The 14,940-nt window shown below is 41.5% G+C and overlaps 1 protein-coding gene across 3 annotated transcripts in view; it reads left to right on the top strand.

Moving 5' to 3' along the window:
• Window positions 1–14,940, top strand: part of CPAMD8 (C3 and PZP like alpha-2-macroglobulin domain containing 8) — a 216,235-nt gene that overhangs the window by 95,013 nt on the left and 106,282 nt on the right. For all 3 annotated transcript variants that reach the window (XM_033955244.1, XM_033955242.1, XM_033955245.1), the window contains exons 18-19: window positions 10,923–11,065; window positions 13,989–14,051. In XM_033955244.1, coding sequence (XP_033811135.1) covers window positions 10,923–11,065; window positions 13,989–14,051 — 206 coding nt within the window. The remainder of the gene's footprint in view (window positions 1–10,922; window positions 11,066–13,988; window positions 14,052–14,940) is intronic.

Below are 14,940 nucleotides of genomic sequence, written 5' to 3'. Positions count from 1 at the left end.
GAAAAAGCAGTAGACCCATGTGCGTACTGGCTATTGCAACCTATGGAGTTTGGTTTGTTTGGGTTTTTTTGGGGGGAGGGGGGTCAGAGTATTGCAATTTTGAGGATTCCTGGGGCCAGATTGAGGGTCTCCTATATCTAGACACTACTTCCCTGAATTCTTGGAGGGTTTTGTTGTTGTTGGTTTTTTTTGTTCCCACATGCTGTTTTGAGTGCCATACTCGCATTTGCGGTGGACATCTTGGATTTCCAGAGTTGTTTAAAAAAGGCTCTATCTGCCTTAATATCCCTTGAATTTTCAATAATTCACCACAAATGAACTCCTTAGGCTCTGATACGCTGGATTCATGCCAGGTTTGTGCTGGATGGCATGTTCCACACACCCCGAGGTGTGTGAGGGAGGAACATGGGCCACAGGTTCATCCTCCTCAGATCCCTTGAAGGTCCTAGGACTACTGATGGGTCTTTCTGAAGGGTCTAGGTTGCTTCTAGAAGTGGCAAAGACCAAATATGTATCCACAGCAAAACGGTGCCACACAGAAGACACTGGACTCTCAAGGAGGCTCAATGAGCACACAAAGGATTCATCTGGCCCTTCTGTTCAGATCTTTACACCGGATTTTGTAAGCTTGTTGTGTGATGCCTATTTGAATTATAAACGTCAGTCCACCAGTTCTGTGCCTGCTCTGGTGGTAGCGTGGGGGTGGTGGGGGGGGGTAGTACCCCCCAGGAGCACAGGGTCTGCTAAGCAGGTGTCAACAGCAGACCCAGAAAGCCAGTTGGAAAAGGATTGGGATGTTTGGAGCTCAGACTTTATGCATCTGCTCTTCCAGAGTGAACCTTCCATTTTTGGGGGGTCCGAAGCTGAGGTGGATTGCTAATGGTCATCAGGTCCTGGTGGCACTAGACCAGGGTGATGATCCGACTGTGTGCAGGCTTTTCAAGCTGGTGAGTCTATTGGATATTGTGACAGAGGCTTTGCAGGAATTAAAATTGGAACTGCCACAGTCCTCAGCTGCATAGACTTCCATAATGAGTGGTTCTAAAACACAGGCCACATGCTTTCCCTCTTAGTCAGATATTACAACACTCGCAACAGAGCATTACCCTAAGGCAACTGACTTTCAGCAGATGTTTTATCACACCCAAAGTGGATTCGTTGGTGGCGCAGGTCTCTCAGCAGCGTTTGATACGATTGATCATCAATTACTCCTTAACAGACTCCAATCTATTGGGATTACAGATGAAGTTCTCGCTTGGTTTACATCTTATTTCAGTGATCGCACATCCACAGTTCTTTTCAATGAATCTTCATCCAAGCCCTCACAGATTACACATGGGGTTCCCCAAGGATCTATTCTTTCACTTTTGCTTTTCAATATCTTTCTTGCACCACTAATGACATTATGCCAATCTGTAGGCTTTCATGTTTTTGCCTATGCTGATGACATTCAGCTATTGCATCCTCTAAGTAAAAATAACATAATTGAAATTTCGGCTATTAATGAAAAACTTGACTTAATTCATCATTGGCTGGATAAAAACAGATTGGCTCTCAATATTAAAAAAACTAATGTCATGCTTTTTCCTTGGAAGGATAGTTTCCCTCTTGTTACTCCTATTGCAATTCAAAACGTTCCCCTGCAATTAGTCAAAAATATTAAAATTTTAGGGGTAATCTTCGATAATAAGCTTAATTTCCATGACCACATTAGTAACATTGTTAAATCTACCTTTTATAGGTTACGTAAAATTCGCTCCATCTCTAAATTTCTATGTCCTAAATCACTTAATATACTGATTCACTCTTTGGTGATGTCTAAAATCGACTATTGCAATTCTTTATTTAAAGGAATTGCGTTATATGAAATTAAACGGTTACAAATTATACAAAATACATCAATTAAACTAATAACCAAGTCTAAAAAATTTGACCATGTAACACCACTTCTCAAAAATGCTCACTGGCTCCCAGTCATTCACAGAATTCCTTATAAACTGTGTATAATCATCTTTAAAACCCTATACAATATGACCCCTGCATTTTTATTTAAGTTACTTATTCCATATTCTGCAAGGAGAATTTTAAGATCTAACGAACAAAACTTACTGTCTATTCCCTCACTGAAAATTATTAATACAAGACGACAATTTATTTTTTCATGTACAGCATCACAGACTTGGAATGCCCTCCCTATTTCTTTAAGGGAGGAGAAGGAATTTGGGAAATTTAAAAGTAACTTAAAAACTTTCCTTTTTAAAGATGCATTTACAACCTAATTTTATTATCTTATTACTCTACTTTACTTTATTATTCCTTTGATATTTATTACCCTTTTGTATTTTTCCTTTAATGTTTCTTCTTTACTATATGAATTGTATTTCATCCCCCCTTACCCAATGTTTAGAATATGTTAAATTGAGTTCAATTTAGTCTTATTTAAGTATTTGTATGTATTGTATTGTCCCCTAACAAATGTAAATTTTAATGTGTACATCGCTTAGAAATTGGATTAAGCGATTAATCAAGTCACCTAATAAACTTGAAACTTGAAACCAAGCATACATTGCTCCTTAGTGAGGAAGGAGTGATTCTAAAGGCTGGGCAGGACCGCAGGTTGAATTTGGTCATCAAAAGGCAATTTGAAGCCCTGGCCCTGGGACTGGGGATGCTTCTCTTTTGGAAGAAGACGCTTACCCACACTTAGTGTTGGCAGGAGTCGACTAAGTGGCTGATGCTCTATATGACATGTTCAGGGTCAAGCAAGGTGTCTGCTTAACTCTGTTTCTATCCACAGAATGATTTGGATCAGGCAATTGGGTGGGTGATTCTTTCTCTAAGGCTACTTTGAGCAGGATGGCATCGCAAGACCCTGCCAGACACTCATCCAAGGACTGCTAAGGGGTCTGGGCATGATAATTTTCATGGCCCTCTGCAATTTTATATAACCACATCCAATATCACAGCTCTGACTCTTTGTTCTAACTTAATAATTTAAGTATCTATAAATAAATAATTTAATAAGTGGAGTGCTCAGACCCTTCAACCAAACTGTTTAGTGATAACACCAAACTATGGTTGCCAATGGGACCGTCATCGCCTTCACTGTCCCATAGCAACTCTCTGTTACCCAAACCAGCAATGTTAAATAATAATTCAAAGGAAAGAAAGTCACTTAACTTGTGTGCTGGTCGGTGGCTTTATTGATTGTGCTGTTGGCAACCATAGATCACTGGGTAAAGTGCTTGTGCTCAAAGGTGCTCTAATTAAAACTACTGAATGCCATGTCTAGAACCCCGACCCCCCCCCTTCCACCCCCGACTCGAGTTTCATACTCTTCCTCAGTAGGGGTCACTGTTGATTAAAATACAAAAACTATGTGTGAGACTCTGTGTTTCTTCTCTGTATAAAACAACTACAATCACTATAACAGTGGTATCTTTTAGTACTAGTTCTAATAGCTTACAAATCAATGTAAAACGTTCTATTAAACATATTGAATGCATAAGTACCCAACTTGCTGCTGGCGTTTTCTACCTCTAAAGGCAAGAAGTCCGGAACACGGAGGAGCGCTCTCAACTACTCCTTCCCTTTTATTGTGCTACTAGTGTTTAAGCCTGTTACATTAATGGGTGCTAGAGTAGATGTATGTCTGTCTGTTTTGTTTTTTTCTTTGTCCCTCTCTCCTTGGAAGCTGTCTGTCTGTCTCATTATTTTTGGCTGTGTCTCTCCCTGGCCTCCTGTCTGTCTGTCTTTATTTCTCTGTTGTGCAATGCCTGCCTGTCTCTCTGTGGCCCCCCTTCCTATGTCCATAGTCTCCCATTCTATGTCCTTAGCGCCCTCAGTGCCTCCTTCCTATGTCCTTAGTGCCGCCAGTGCCTTCTATGTCCTCAGTGGCCTCAGTGACTCTTTCCTATGTCCTTAGTGCCCCTTCCTATGTCCTTAGTGCCTCCAGTGTCTCCTTCCTATGTCCTTAGTGCCGTCAGTGCCTTCTATGTCCTCAGTGACCTCAGTGACTCCTTCCTATGTCCTTAGTGTCTCTCTGCCTGGCCCCCTGTTTTTCTTTCTGTTTGTCTCTCTGTCTTTCTGCCTGGCCCCCTGTCTTTCTTTTTGTCTGTCTCTCTGCCTGGCCCCCTGTCTCTCTCCTTGTCCCCCTGCCTGTATTTCTCTGTCTCTTCTGGCCCCCTTTTGTCTGTCTGTCTCCCAGCACACCCCTCCCTCCAAAGCAGCCCCCTTTCCCTCTCTACTTCCTGAGCAGTAGTGTGTATATATATATATATATATATTTTTTTTTTTTTATCAGCATGGTTATTTTTTTACCTTATAGCAGCCGCTGCACACCCTCCTGCCCTTCTTCTAAGCAAAGCAGCACCACAACCGACACTCTCCAGTCCCTACTAACAGGAGACAAACTGCCGGCAGCGCTGTTGTCAAACTGCCACCGCAGCCGCCACTCTCCTGCCAGTCCTCTAGGCGCAATGCCACCGTTGTCAAACTGCCAGTCCGACAAACCGCCAAACACAGCCGCATGCGCCTGAAGCTGACCGCCGTTGAAAGAGCTGCACACTCACGTGCCTCCAGCCTCCGCACGCGCCTCCAGCTACTGCAGGCGCCGTGAGGTGTCAAGTAGAATACTGCCACAAAAGCACACCTCACAGCGCCAGGAATCACGATGTTTCAACAGCGCATGCGCGCTTAGGGTTTTATTATATTAGATACTTCTCCCGGAAATGATGTTATTCTAAAAGAAACAACCTAAAGCTGGAACCAATCTATTTCAGCGTTTAAATCCCTGGGGAACAAAGCTTTCCATTTGAAAATAAACCTATGTTTTTTGACTAATAAAAATCTGGATAAATCCCCAGAGAACTCGAAAGCATGGAATAGAACAGTGTATTTGAGAGCGTCAGTGGGATGTCCTTTATCCAGCCAATGGGACACTAGGGGAGCCATAACACGGTTTCTCTGTATTTTACTCAAATGTTCTGTATATTGCACTTTAATCATTTGGTTGTATGACTGATGTAATATTGGCCATAAGGGCAAATGATGCAATACACTACGCCTTTAGACTGGCAGTCTGTTCCTGTGGATAAAAAGAACCGTTTGCCCCCCACTGCTGGGGATTTCTATTGACTGCTCCTCTAAAACAAACTGGCAAATCCGGCAAGTTCCACATTTTCTCTGTGGAGGTAAAGCTCTATAATTTGCTCTAGACATATTTTTATGTTTTAACATTTCTCCTAGATTTTGTGCTCTTGAAAATGCGAACTTTGGACTTATCGAGAACACTGAATGATGTTGGAGAACTGACCAATGTTTCTTTATGATGTTTTTAATAGAAATGCTATTACATGTATATGATAAAACACAAGCCAAAGAGTCAGTAGTTTTTTGAGTGCCCAAATGTACAGTTAGAGAGCTAAGTACAGTCAGCCAATGACGCTGACTATACTTATCTCTCTTCTATGCTCTCTTAACTATTCTTTCAGGATACCCTCTCTCTATAACTTTTTTGCTCATCTCTCGTGCCTGTATGTTAAAATCCTTCTCATCTGAACAGATCCTCCATAATCGGAGAAACTGACCCGTAGGTATACTATTCTTCAAAACCCTGGGATGAAAGCTTTGATATTGGAGTAACGAGTTCCGATCAGATGCCTTTTTGTGTAGACTGGTGGAGATGGTGTTACCTTGTTTATTTACGACAATATCTAAAAAGGATATCTTTTGTTTATCCATTACGCTTGTAAACTTGATATTAATATCACTAAACAGTTTGGTTGAAGGGTCTGAGCACTTCACATATTAAATTATTTATTTATTTATAGATACTTAATTTATTAAGTTAGAACAAAGAGTCAGAGCTGTGATATTGGATGTGGTTATATATCATTATCATCACAGATTATTAGTACAGTAAAACCTTGGTTTGTGAGCATAATTCATTCCAGAAGCATACTTGTAATCCAAAGCACTCGTATATCAAAGCAAATTTCCCCATAGGAAATAATGGAAACTCAGACAATTCATTCCCAACCCAAAAACTTTAATACAAAATACTATATGTACTTGTATTGCAAGACCTCACTCGTTTAGAACACTCCTGCAGCGTCAGTAAGAGAAGAACCATCAGCTGAGTTGTGATGATGTGACGCATGTATACTGTATGTACTTGTATATACAGTATAAGACCTTGCTTGTATATCAAGACATTGCTTGTATATCAAGTTAAAATTTAATCAAATGCTTTGCTTGTCTTGCAAAACACTTGCAAACCAAGTTACTTGTAATCCAGTGTTTTACTGTATATAGCTCCTTAGACGAATGGAGTAACATCTCTGCAATTTTGCCAGTTCTCTGGCGGGTTCTGTGGGCAGAGATTCTATCAGAACTCTTTGCAGTTTTGGAGGTGCCAGACAAACCCAGTCCTCCAGCTCCTGCACCATAGCGGCTTCAAAGAAGCAACAATGAAGCCAGGATGATAGCAATCTGCTTGGACCAGTGGGTCTTGGACATAATCTGAGAGGGTTATAAGCTCAAATTTTTTTGCCTGGTTGCCTGCGTTCAGTCTGATGGATTCCAGAAAAGAAGATAATATTTTGCAGTTTCTAGATTAAAGGAGAGTTCTTATCAGAACAGACGGCCGGAGAAAGCAATAAAGGTCCGAGCAACTGCAATGGCTCTTAGATATTTGAGCCATAAAGCCCGTTCCTGACAGAAAATCGGGCTTAAGCAGATATTCTATACTAGTATTTTAGCCCATTACATTAACGGGTGCTAGAATATATGTCTGTCTGTATTTATTTCTGTCTCTCTCTCTCTGTCCTGCTGTCTTTCTTTCTGTCTGTCTCTCTCCCTGGCCCCCTTTGTCTGTCTGTCTTTCTGTGTCTCTCCCTGTCCCTGTATCTTTCTTCTTTTCTTTCTGTCTCCCTTCCTCCCGCTGGTGGTAGAATATATGTCTGTCTTTCTTTCTGTCTCTCTCCTTCCCTTGCCCCCTTTGTCTGTCTGTCTTTCTGTCTTTCTTCCTATCTCCTTCCCTGTCCAGCAGCCGCAGCATTCCCTCTCCCTCCATTTACCGCGAGAGGAGCCGTCACGGACCTAACAGCCCGAGCCCCCAGCTGTGTAACTTCCCGGCAGCTCCTCTCACAATCGCTGTCTTCTCCGACGCAGGAGCGGCTCGTGAGAGGAGCCGCTGCAGCGTCTTTGAATTTTAAAAAAGAAACTTCGGCCCGGCTCCATGCTCGGCCACCGCAGCCTGCAGCCACTGCGGCCTACAGCTGCGGCGGTCAACATTGCTTTCTTCCGCCTGGATATCCGAATGGGACTGCTCTACCTCATCCTCTGTGTTGGTAAGGGATTCGGTAACTCTTTCTCTTTGTCTTGTGACCAACAGAAGACTTATCATGCCTTTTTTTATTTTCTCTCTCTCCTTAACCGCAGCCGGCAGTGCTGGTGGGGGTGGAGGGTTTTCAAAGGTTCAGCACTGGCGGTGCTGGGGGGGTTTGAAAAGCCGTTGGTCGTGAAGTATGCTGCCTGCATACTTCATGGCCGACGGCTTTAAAAACTTAGCTGCTCCTACTGTTCGCCTTGGCAGGAGAGAGAGATTCGCGCGCATGCGCACTCCTACATGAGGTGCCCTACATCTCATGGAAAACGGACGCACGCAGCTGGGAGTGCGCATGCGCGGCTTAGTCTTTTATTATATTATAGATACTTCATTGTGCCAAAATGAGACTCGGAGGACTGGCGGCCCATTCTAAAGGCAGTCAATGTAGCACTGAAGGTGCCTCACTTCTGAATGGAGTCCATGAGATTGTTCATTGCTTCAGTAGCGCCTGGAGAATTCCTGTCCTCACTGAACTTAATAGAGGCTTATCTTCACATTCACATATTTCTGGCTCACAGAAGGTTCCTGTGGTTTCACGTGTTGGAACATCATTTTCAGTTTTCAGTTCTCCCCTTCAGGCTCACAACAGTGCCACACCTTCACAAGGTAATAGTGGTCGCAGCAGTGCACTTACGCAAATTGAAGGTCCAAGCACATCCGTATCTATACCACTGGCTTATCAGAGCCCCGTCTATGGCGGAGGGAGAGATAGCAGTGGAGCAGGTAATATAGACATCACAGCATCTGGGCTGGATAATCAATTTCCGGAAGAGCCACCTAGAGCCAACTTAATCCCTGGAATACCTGGGAGTTCTCTGCGGCAGGGCAGTGGATTGTATTTTTGAGCCATGCAGACAGAAACTGAGGCACCAGATTACCAAAATGTTATTGATGCAGGCCCCTAAAGCCTAGCATTATCTACAGGTGCTAGGATTGATGGCAATGACCATAGAGGTAGTGCTTTGGGTGAAAGCCCACTTGCGCCCCCTTCTAGACATGCTGTTGTCACACTGGTTGCTTCAAACAGATTCTCTTCACAGGTTGCTGGCCTGGCACGCCACAGCCTATGTTGGTGGCTCTTTCCAGAGTTATTGAGCAAGGGAATGCCGCACCACATAGACTATTGAGTGATCCTGACGATGGATGCCGACCGTACAGCTGGGAAGGTTACTGCAATGGACATCCAGTTCAGGGGACATGGTTGCCCTCTTAGTAGAAATGGTCAATCAACTGTATGGAGTTGCGAGCCATTTGGTTAGTGCTGCAGAGCCTGCAAAACACTGTGGAGGGCTAAGTGGTCAGGGTTTTTTCGGACAATTTCATGGGTGGTGGCTTATGTCAACAGACCAAGCATTTTCCCCTGAGACTAGAAGCCCATTTGCTATTTCAGTGGGCAGGAGTTTCACCTACAGGTGCTCTCAGCCGCTCATGTAGCAGAAGTAGAGAATTTTCAGGCTGACTATCTGAGTCAGCAGACCTTGGGGAGTGGTCTCTGACCCAGAGAGCATTCAAAAGCATTGTACAGCAGTGGGGGGTGCCAAACATTCAATCTGATGGCAGCAGCGACCAAAAAGAAAGCTATGATGTTTTTCAGTCAAAGATACGAACTCAGACATGCAGGCATGGACGCCTTAGTACAACAGAGGCCTGAGATGGGACTGCTGTACATGTTTTCCCCTTGGCCCATGATAGGCAGGGTCGTTCAACGAATAGCAGCCCACTCAGGTTTTATGCGAACCTAGTGCATCTGAAGAAAGACAAGATCCTCAAGCTCCCAGTTCATCCGAAGCTGATCTCTCAGAGTCCGATTGCCCTGGAAGATCCTGAACACTTTGGGCTGCTCCTGAGTGCTTGCCACTAGAACATAAAGGCTATTCGGAGGTAGTTACTTCAACCCTTCTTCGATCCAAGAAACCAGCAATGATTTCCACCTATGCTAAGACTTGGAAGAGCTTCCGAAGCTGGTGTAGCAGCAGGAAAGTGGAACCCTCTACGGTGTTGTTTGCTACAATCCTGGCTTTTCTCCAGGATGACCTCAAGAAGGGCCTAGCTCAAGGTACAGATCACAGGCTTTTTGTGTTTTCCAGCACAGGTGGATAGGGTCCCCTTATTCTCTCACTCGGATATCTCCAGAAGGGAGCATTGTGGCTACATCTGCCAGTGAGACACCCTTTTCTGATGTTTAACCTTAACTTGGTTCTGAAGGCTCTCTATTGGGCACCATACAGGGAGCATTGCATATGGACCTTAAAGTAAAGATGGTTTTCTGGTGGCTATCAGCTCATCAAGAAGGGTTTCAGAACTGCAAGCTTTGACTTGTAGAGAGTCATTTCTCCAGTTCACAGAGGACAGAGTCTCGATATGGACGGTTCCTTCCTTTTTGCTGAAAGTAGTTTCAGCCTTCTACCTTAATCAAGAGGTCTAGTTGACTGCGTTCAGTCTGACGGGTTCCAGAAAAGAAGATAAGATTTTGCAATATCTAGATGTCAGAAGAGTTCTTCTCGTATACCTCAAAGTGACCAATGAGTTTCGACTGTCTGATCATTTGTTCGAATTAATGAATCCAAACCAGCGCAAAAGGCCATCTTCCATTTCAAGATGGATTTGAATGGTGATATTGGGAGTGGAAAACAATCTCCGATCCCATTGAAAGCGCATTCTACTAGGGGAGTGACAGCTTCTTGGGCAGAGTCCTGGGCGATGCCACCCGAGGAGATTTGTAGGGCAGTGACATGGTCCACCCTTCATATTTTCACAAATTTTACAGGATTGATGTAGCAGCTTGCCTGGACACAGCTTTTGAGTCCTCATTGCTAGCAGCAGGCTCATCTGTCCCACCCCAGACTCTAGGGACTGTTTAGGTATGTCCCATTAGTTCAGGATCTCTGCTCCCGGTGCATTGGAAAGAAAGATTAGGTTCTTACCTCAATAATCTTCTTTCCTATAAATGGGAGCAGAGATCCTGAAGTCCACCCATCAGATATTACTGTCATCTGCTTTCTGTTTTTGAAAAGTACTGTGAAAGGCTGCACTATCTGCTTTGGACAAGTATGTATTAACAGCTGTTTGAATTCTCCTTTCAAGCAGGGTCACAGAATGCTGAGGCTTCTGAAATCTAAAAGCCTATCCAGAGTTGGTTTGAAACTCCTTAACTGTTGGTGCAGGTTGCACTCAGCTAGGTGGCTAATGTTATTTCCCCTTGTTTTGCATTTAAATGTTTATATCCTGTAGTTTATGCATGTTACTTACAGAGCAGAACAGAGTTATAATTATTTGCGGGTTATAATTATTCTGTATGTTATTTTTTAGTTGGCTCCATTGCTTTGAGACAAACTGAGAGGGCTACAGCACAGCCCTCTGGGAGGAGAGGTGGAGCCATGCAAGAAGATGATTGGCAGCTTCTGCAAGGAAACTCACGGTTTCGGGTGACTACCCATTAGTTCAGGATCTCTGCTCCTGTTTATAAGAAAGAATATTATCAAGGTAAGAACCTAATCTTTCTTTTTTTTATGATTATTTTGGCTTTTCCCAGGAAACTGGCTTGGTTGTGATGACAGATTTGGTGAGTCTGAACCACAAACAGACTGGCAGAATGTACACAGATGAAGCTGTGTCTTTGTTCCAGCCTCACACTGGATCTCTAATGGCCAGCATGCACTCAAAGGTCATCCAAAGGTAAGTATTGCCTCATTTTACCATTGAATCTCTGCATGTTATTATAATGTTTACTAGATCAGCAGAAGAATTTATCCAAAGATGGTGGTGGCATTGATGAGCTTGTGGAAACCCACAGCTTCCTTGTTCAAAAGTAATTTTTAGGTATTCTAGTAAAGTTACTTGCAAAATAATTAAGTAGAAAGGAGCACCTAATGAGTTGGTTGTGCCCATCTATCTATCTGTGACCCTCTTTTAGTGGATAAATGGGAGGAGTTACTTTTTTCATCCTTTGAGCTATAAGATCTCTTTCCTGTCCCAATTTGAATTTCTAGTGTTTTGGGGTCTGTGGCGATGCCACTGGCAAAATCAGTGTTGTCACAATGAAGATGGTTTAACAACACAGCCAAGCGAGATGTTAAATCTGATAACTGACTTGCCACTGGCATCACCACAGACCCAGTGCAGCATGAGGCCTTGTCGCAAGGAGCTGAGCAACATAACGGGCTTTATCCTGACTGTCTGAGGAAGACATTGAATGCTTGAGTGTTTGGAATGCCATTGGTAGATGACTACACCAAAGTGTATGTGTTTAGCTATTAGCGAAGTATGCTAAATTTCTGTTGTTTCCGACAATAAAGTGCAGATATTGAAGGTTCATTTAATAAAATACTGCTAGATTTTTTTTGCATAAAATGTCTTTATCAACGTATCATTGCTGAGTGTGAAAACAAAAGTTATAGCGGGTTGGAATGTATTTTTCAATTCTCAGAGTGTAGTTCTTAGATATAATTATGGGGGAGAGTGATAATCTTTTTGTCATAGATTATAATTTTATTTTTAAGTGCTTTTATAGAATTATATGATTGTATTTTATTTTGCACTTACTTATGGCTTTAAAATGAATAAACCTGATTATGCCAATAACTGGGGAGATAATTAATATTATTCTGTGATGATTATTTGATCACTTATCATACTAATCACAGCTATAGAATTCAATAAATATATTAAATATGAAGTGCTCAGACCATACCCTTTGATTCAGTGATCTCACCAAACTGGGGTATATTAGGGACCATCATATCACTTCATTGTCCCTATGCCAACCTAAAACACTCTTCAAACACTTTAAACAGTGTAAAATATAAGGAAAATTCACTTATCTTCAAGATGGCTAGGCTGAAATAGGTGGCATGATTGTAAACCTCCAGTACTGTTGAGAATAAAGTGCGTTGAAAAGTGTGCTACTAGTGCTGTTCTTAAACCAACATGACAACTAAAATACTCAATTACTAAGCCTGGGCCCCCGACTCGAGTTTCGGGTCCTTCGTCAGGAGGGGTCCCTATTAAAAACAAAAATTTATTATTAAATCCTAGCTAAAACATAATTATTAATGTATTCTTGCCTGAATCAGTACTATCAAATAAACCTCACATTACAGTTGTAACAATTCAATCAAAACTTAAATACCTGTTAGGCTTTATTCTCAACAGTACTGGAGGTTTACAATCATGCCACCTATTTCAGCCTAGCCATCTTGAAGATAAGTGAATTTTCCTTACATTTTACACTGTTTAAAGTGTTTGAAGAGTGTTTTAGGTTGGCATAGGGACAATGAAGTGATATGATGGTCCCTAATATACTCCAGTTTGGTGAGATCACTGAATCAAAGGGTATGGTCTGAGCACTTCATATTTAATATATTTATTGAATTCTATAGCTGTGATTAGTATGATAAGTGTTTAAAATGAATAAAGAGATTTTTAAAAAAAAAAGTTATAGCAATAATATCAATAAATTTGCTCCAGTAGCCCTTTCAGGACCAAGGGACATATTTGTCCCATAACTTTAAAATCCTATAAATTTTGATTGGGATAGTCTACAGTTCTAAATTTGATATGTACGGATTCCATATGATACTGCCTTTATGTAAACAAACTGGTTCCGACATTCATTCATTAGCGTCGTTGCCAGATTGACGAGAAGATTCACTTGCCACACTGTCCATAAGCCAGAAGTGTGATTTTAAAAAAAAAAAATAATGATATTTCACAAAAAAAATCAATTTTTTGGCATCTGCAAGCCCTTTTTACCATAAAAATGTCGTCAAAACCACAAAAATTGGCCTACGATCCTTATGGTCCTGAAAGGGTTAAGCAAAAAAATAACAAATTTTAAGAAAAACAGAGATTTATATAATCAGTGGCTTTGAGCTACCCCAGGATGGGCTTAAAAAAATATTTTTTAAAATTTATTTTTTGATCAAGCTCAATCAAATTCATGGGGAAAACCTTCAATTCGCACAGATTTTCCAACTTTAAGGTTTTTCTGGCCAACCCTAATACTAGAGTGCAAAACAAACAACAAAAGGGAAAACCAACAAAGTCTGCAGTGAGCAAAACACAAGATAAAACAAAGAAAAGCTGCAGCCAAACATACAAGGATGCAGGCTAAATTTATTATAGCAAAACTATGAATGCGGTTAGTATCACCACCTTAAAACAAACCAAAGGTCAGATACATTGGTCCCCTTTTATAAAAGTGATTGTTGTGGCGGGCTGCGGTAATCACTCTGATGCCCATAGGGATTCAATGGGTGTCAGAGCGTTTGCCACTGTACATTTGTAAAAGGGATTACACCCATGACTGACTTTTCTTCCTTTGTCACAACATACACATTTCTTTACTTTTATATTCTTACTTCTTACCCACTACTTCTTTGTATATTTTCTGTATACCTTCTGAATTTATTGTACAATCCTGCAAGATTGGAAAAGTGTATTTTCAGGATAATTGCTGTTTGTTATGTTTTTCTGTATTTTGTTCTTAAAAAATTTAATCAACATCGAACTTAAAAAAAAAAGATAAATATTTTCCCTTTTTCTAGACTGAAGTCTGTCTGTCTGTCTTTTTTTCTTTTTTAATTCCTTTTCTTGCTAGAGCAGAGAAGAGGAGAAGGATGTTCTTCCCGGAAACCTGGATTTGGCGTTGTTTGAATGTAAGGTACTGCAAGAAACGATTTTATTTTTGTAAAGGGAAATAGAGCAAGTATGTATGCCTCTGATAGGGTGAGTGACCTTTGACCATTTTCCTCTTCCATTATTTTTCCTACACAGTTGGGTTAAGCCCTTGACCCCATGACGCTTGAACCTCCTCCGACCCTGTAACTAAGAGCCTTAGCTGATCTTTCGAAGATATTAGTCACTTTTTACAAGATGGAAAGTTGGGAGTTTGGGCTTTCTGTTTTTATTTTTAATCAATAACACAGTCTTAATATTTATTTTGGCCCTTATGGATTTCTTCCAGTAAGATCTTAACAGAATCCCAGTACATTTCTTTTGGCTCGTGTTTAGATACCACCCAAAGCTGCTTTTGGGAGTTTGTTCATCTTTCAGAGTTGCTATGATGTTTCCACATCTTTCTTGAAAATAGATATTGGTGTCAGAGAGAGGACTTCTGAAACCCTCTCTAGGCTTTTCTGGAAGGAAGATAGGACATGACCAAAATACAGAAGGAAATTAAACTATTCACCTAAAAATAGAAAATGATGGCAGATAGAGACCATTAGGCCTATTCAGTCTGCCCATTTTCTATACCATCCATTATCTCTTCCTCTCCCTTATAGATCCTATGTGTTTATCCCATGCCTTCTTGAATTCAGATAGTTTTGGTCTCCACTGCCACCACAGGGAGGCTTTTTCCATGCATTAGGGTAAGGGGGATGGGACTTGATATACCACTTTTTCTGTGTGGCTACAATCAAAAGTGGTTTACATATTTTGGACAGGTACTTACAGTAGAACACCAAATTATCCAGACTAAACACGGCAGAGAGCAGTCAGATAATCGAAAATCCGGATGATTAGACATTCATTATTTTTTTTCGTTTTGT

Source organism: Geotrypetes seraphini, chromosome 8, assembly GCF_902459505.1.
Source record: "Geotrypetes seraphini chromosome 8, aGeoSer1.1, whole genome shotgun sequence".
NCBI classification, from domain to species: Eukaryota; Metazoa; Chordata; class Amphibia; order Gymnophiona; family Dermophiidae; genus Geotrypetes; species Geotrypetes seraphini.
This window is presented reverse-complemented; position numbering and strand designations above follow the sequence as displayed.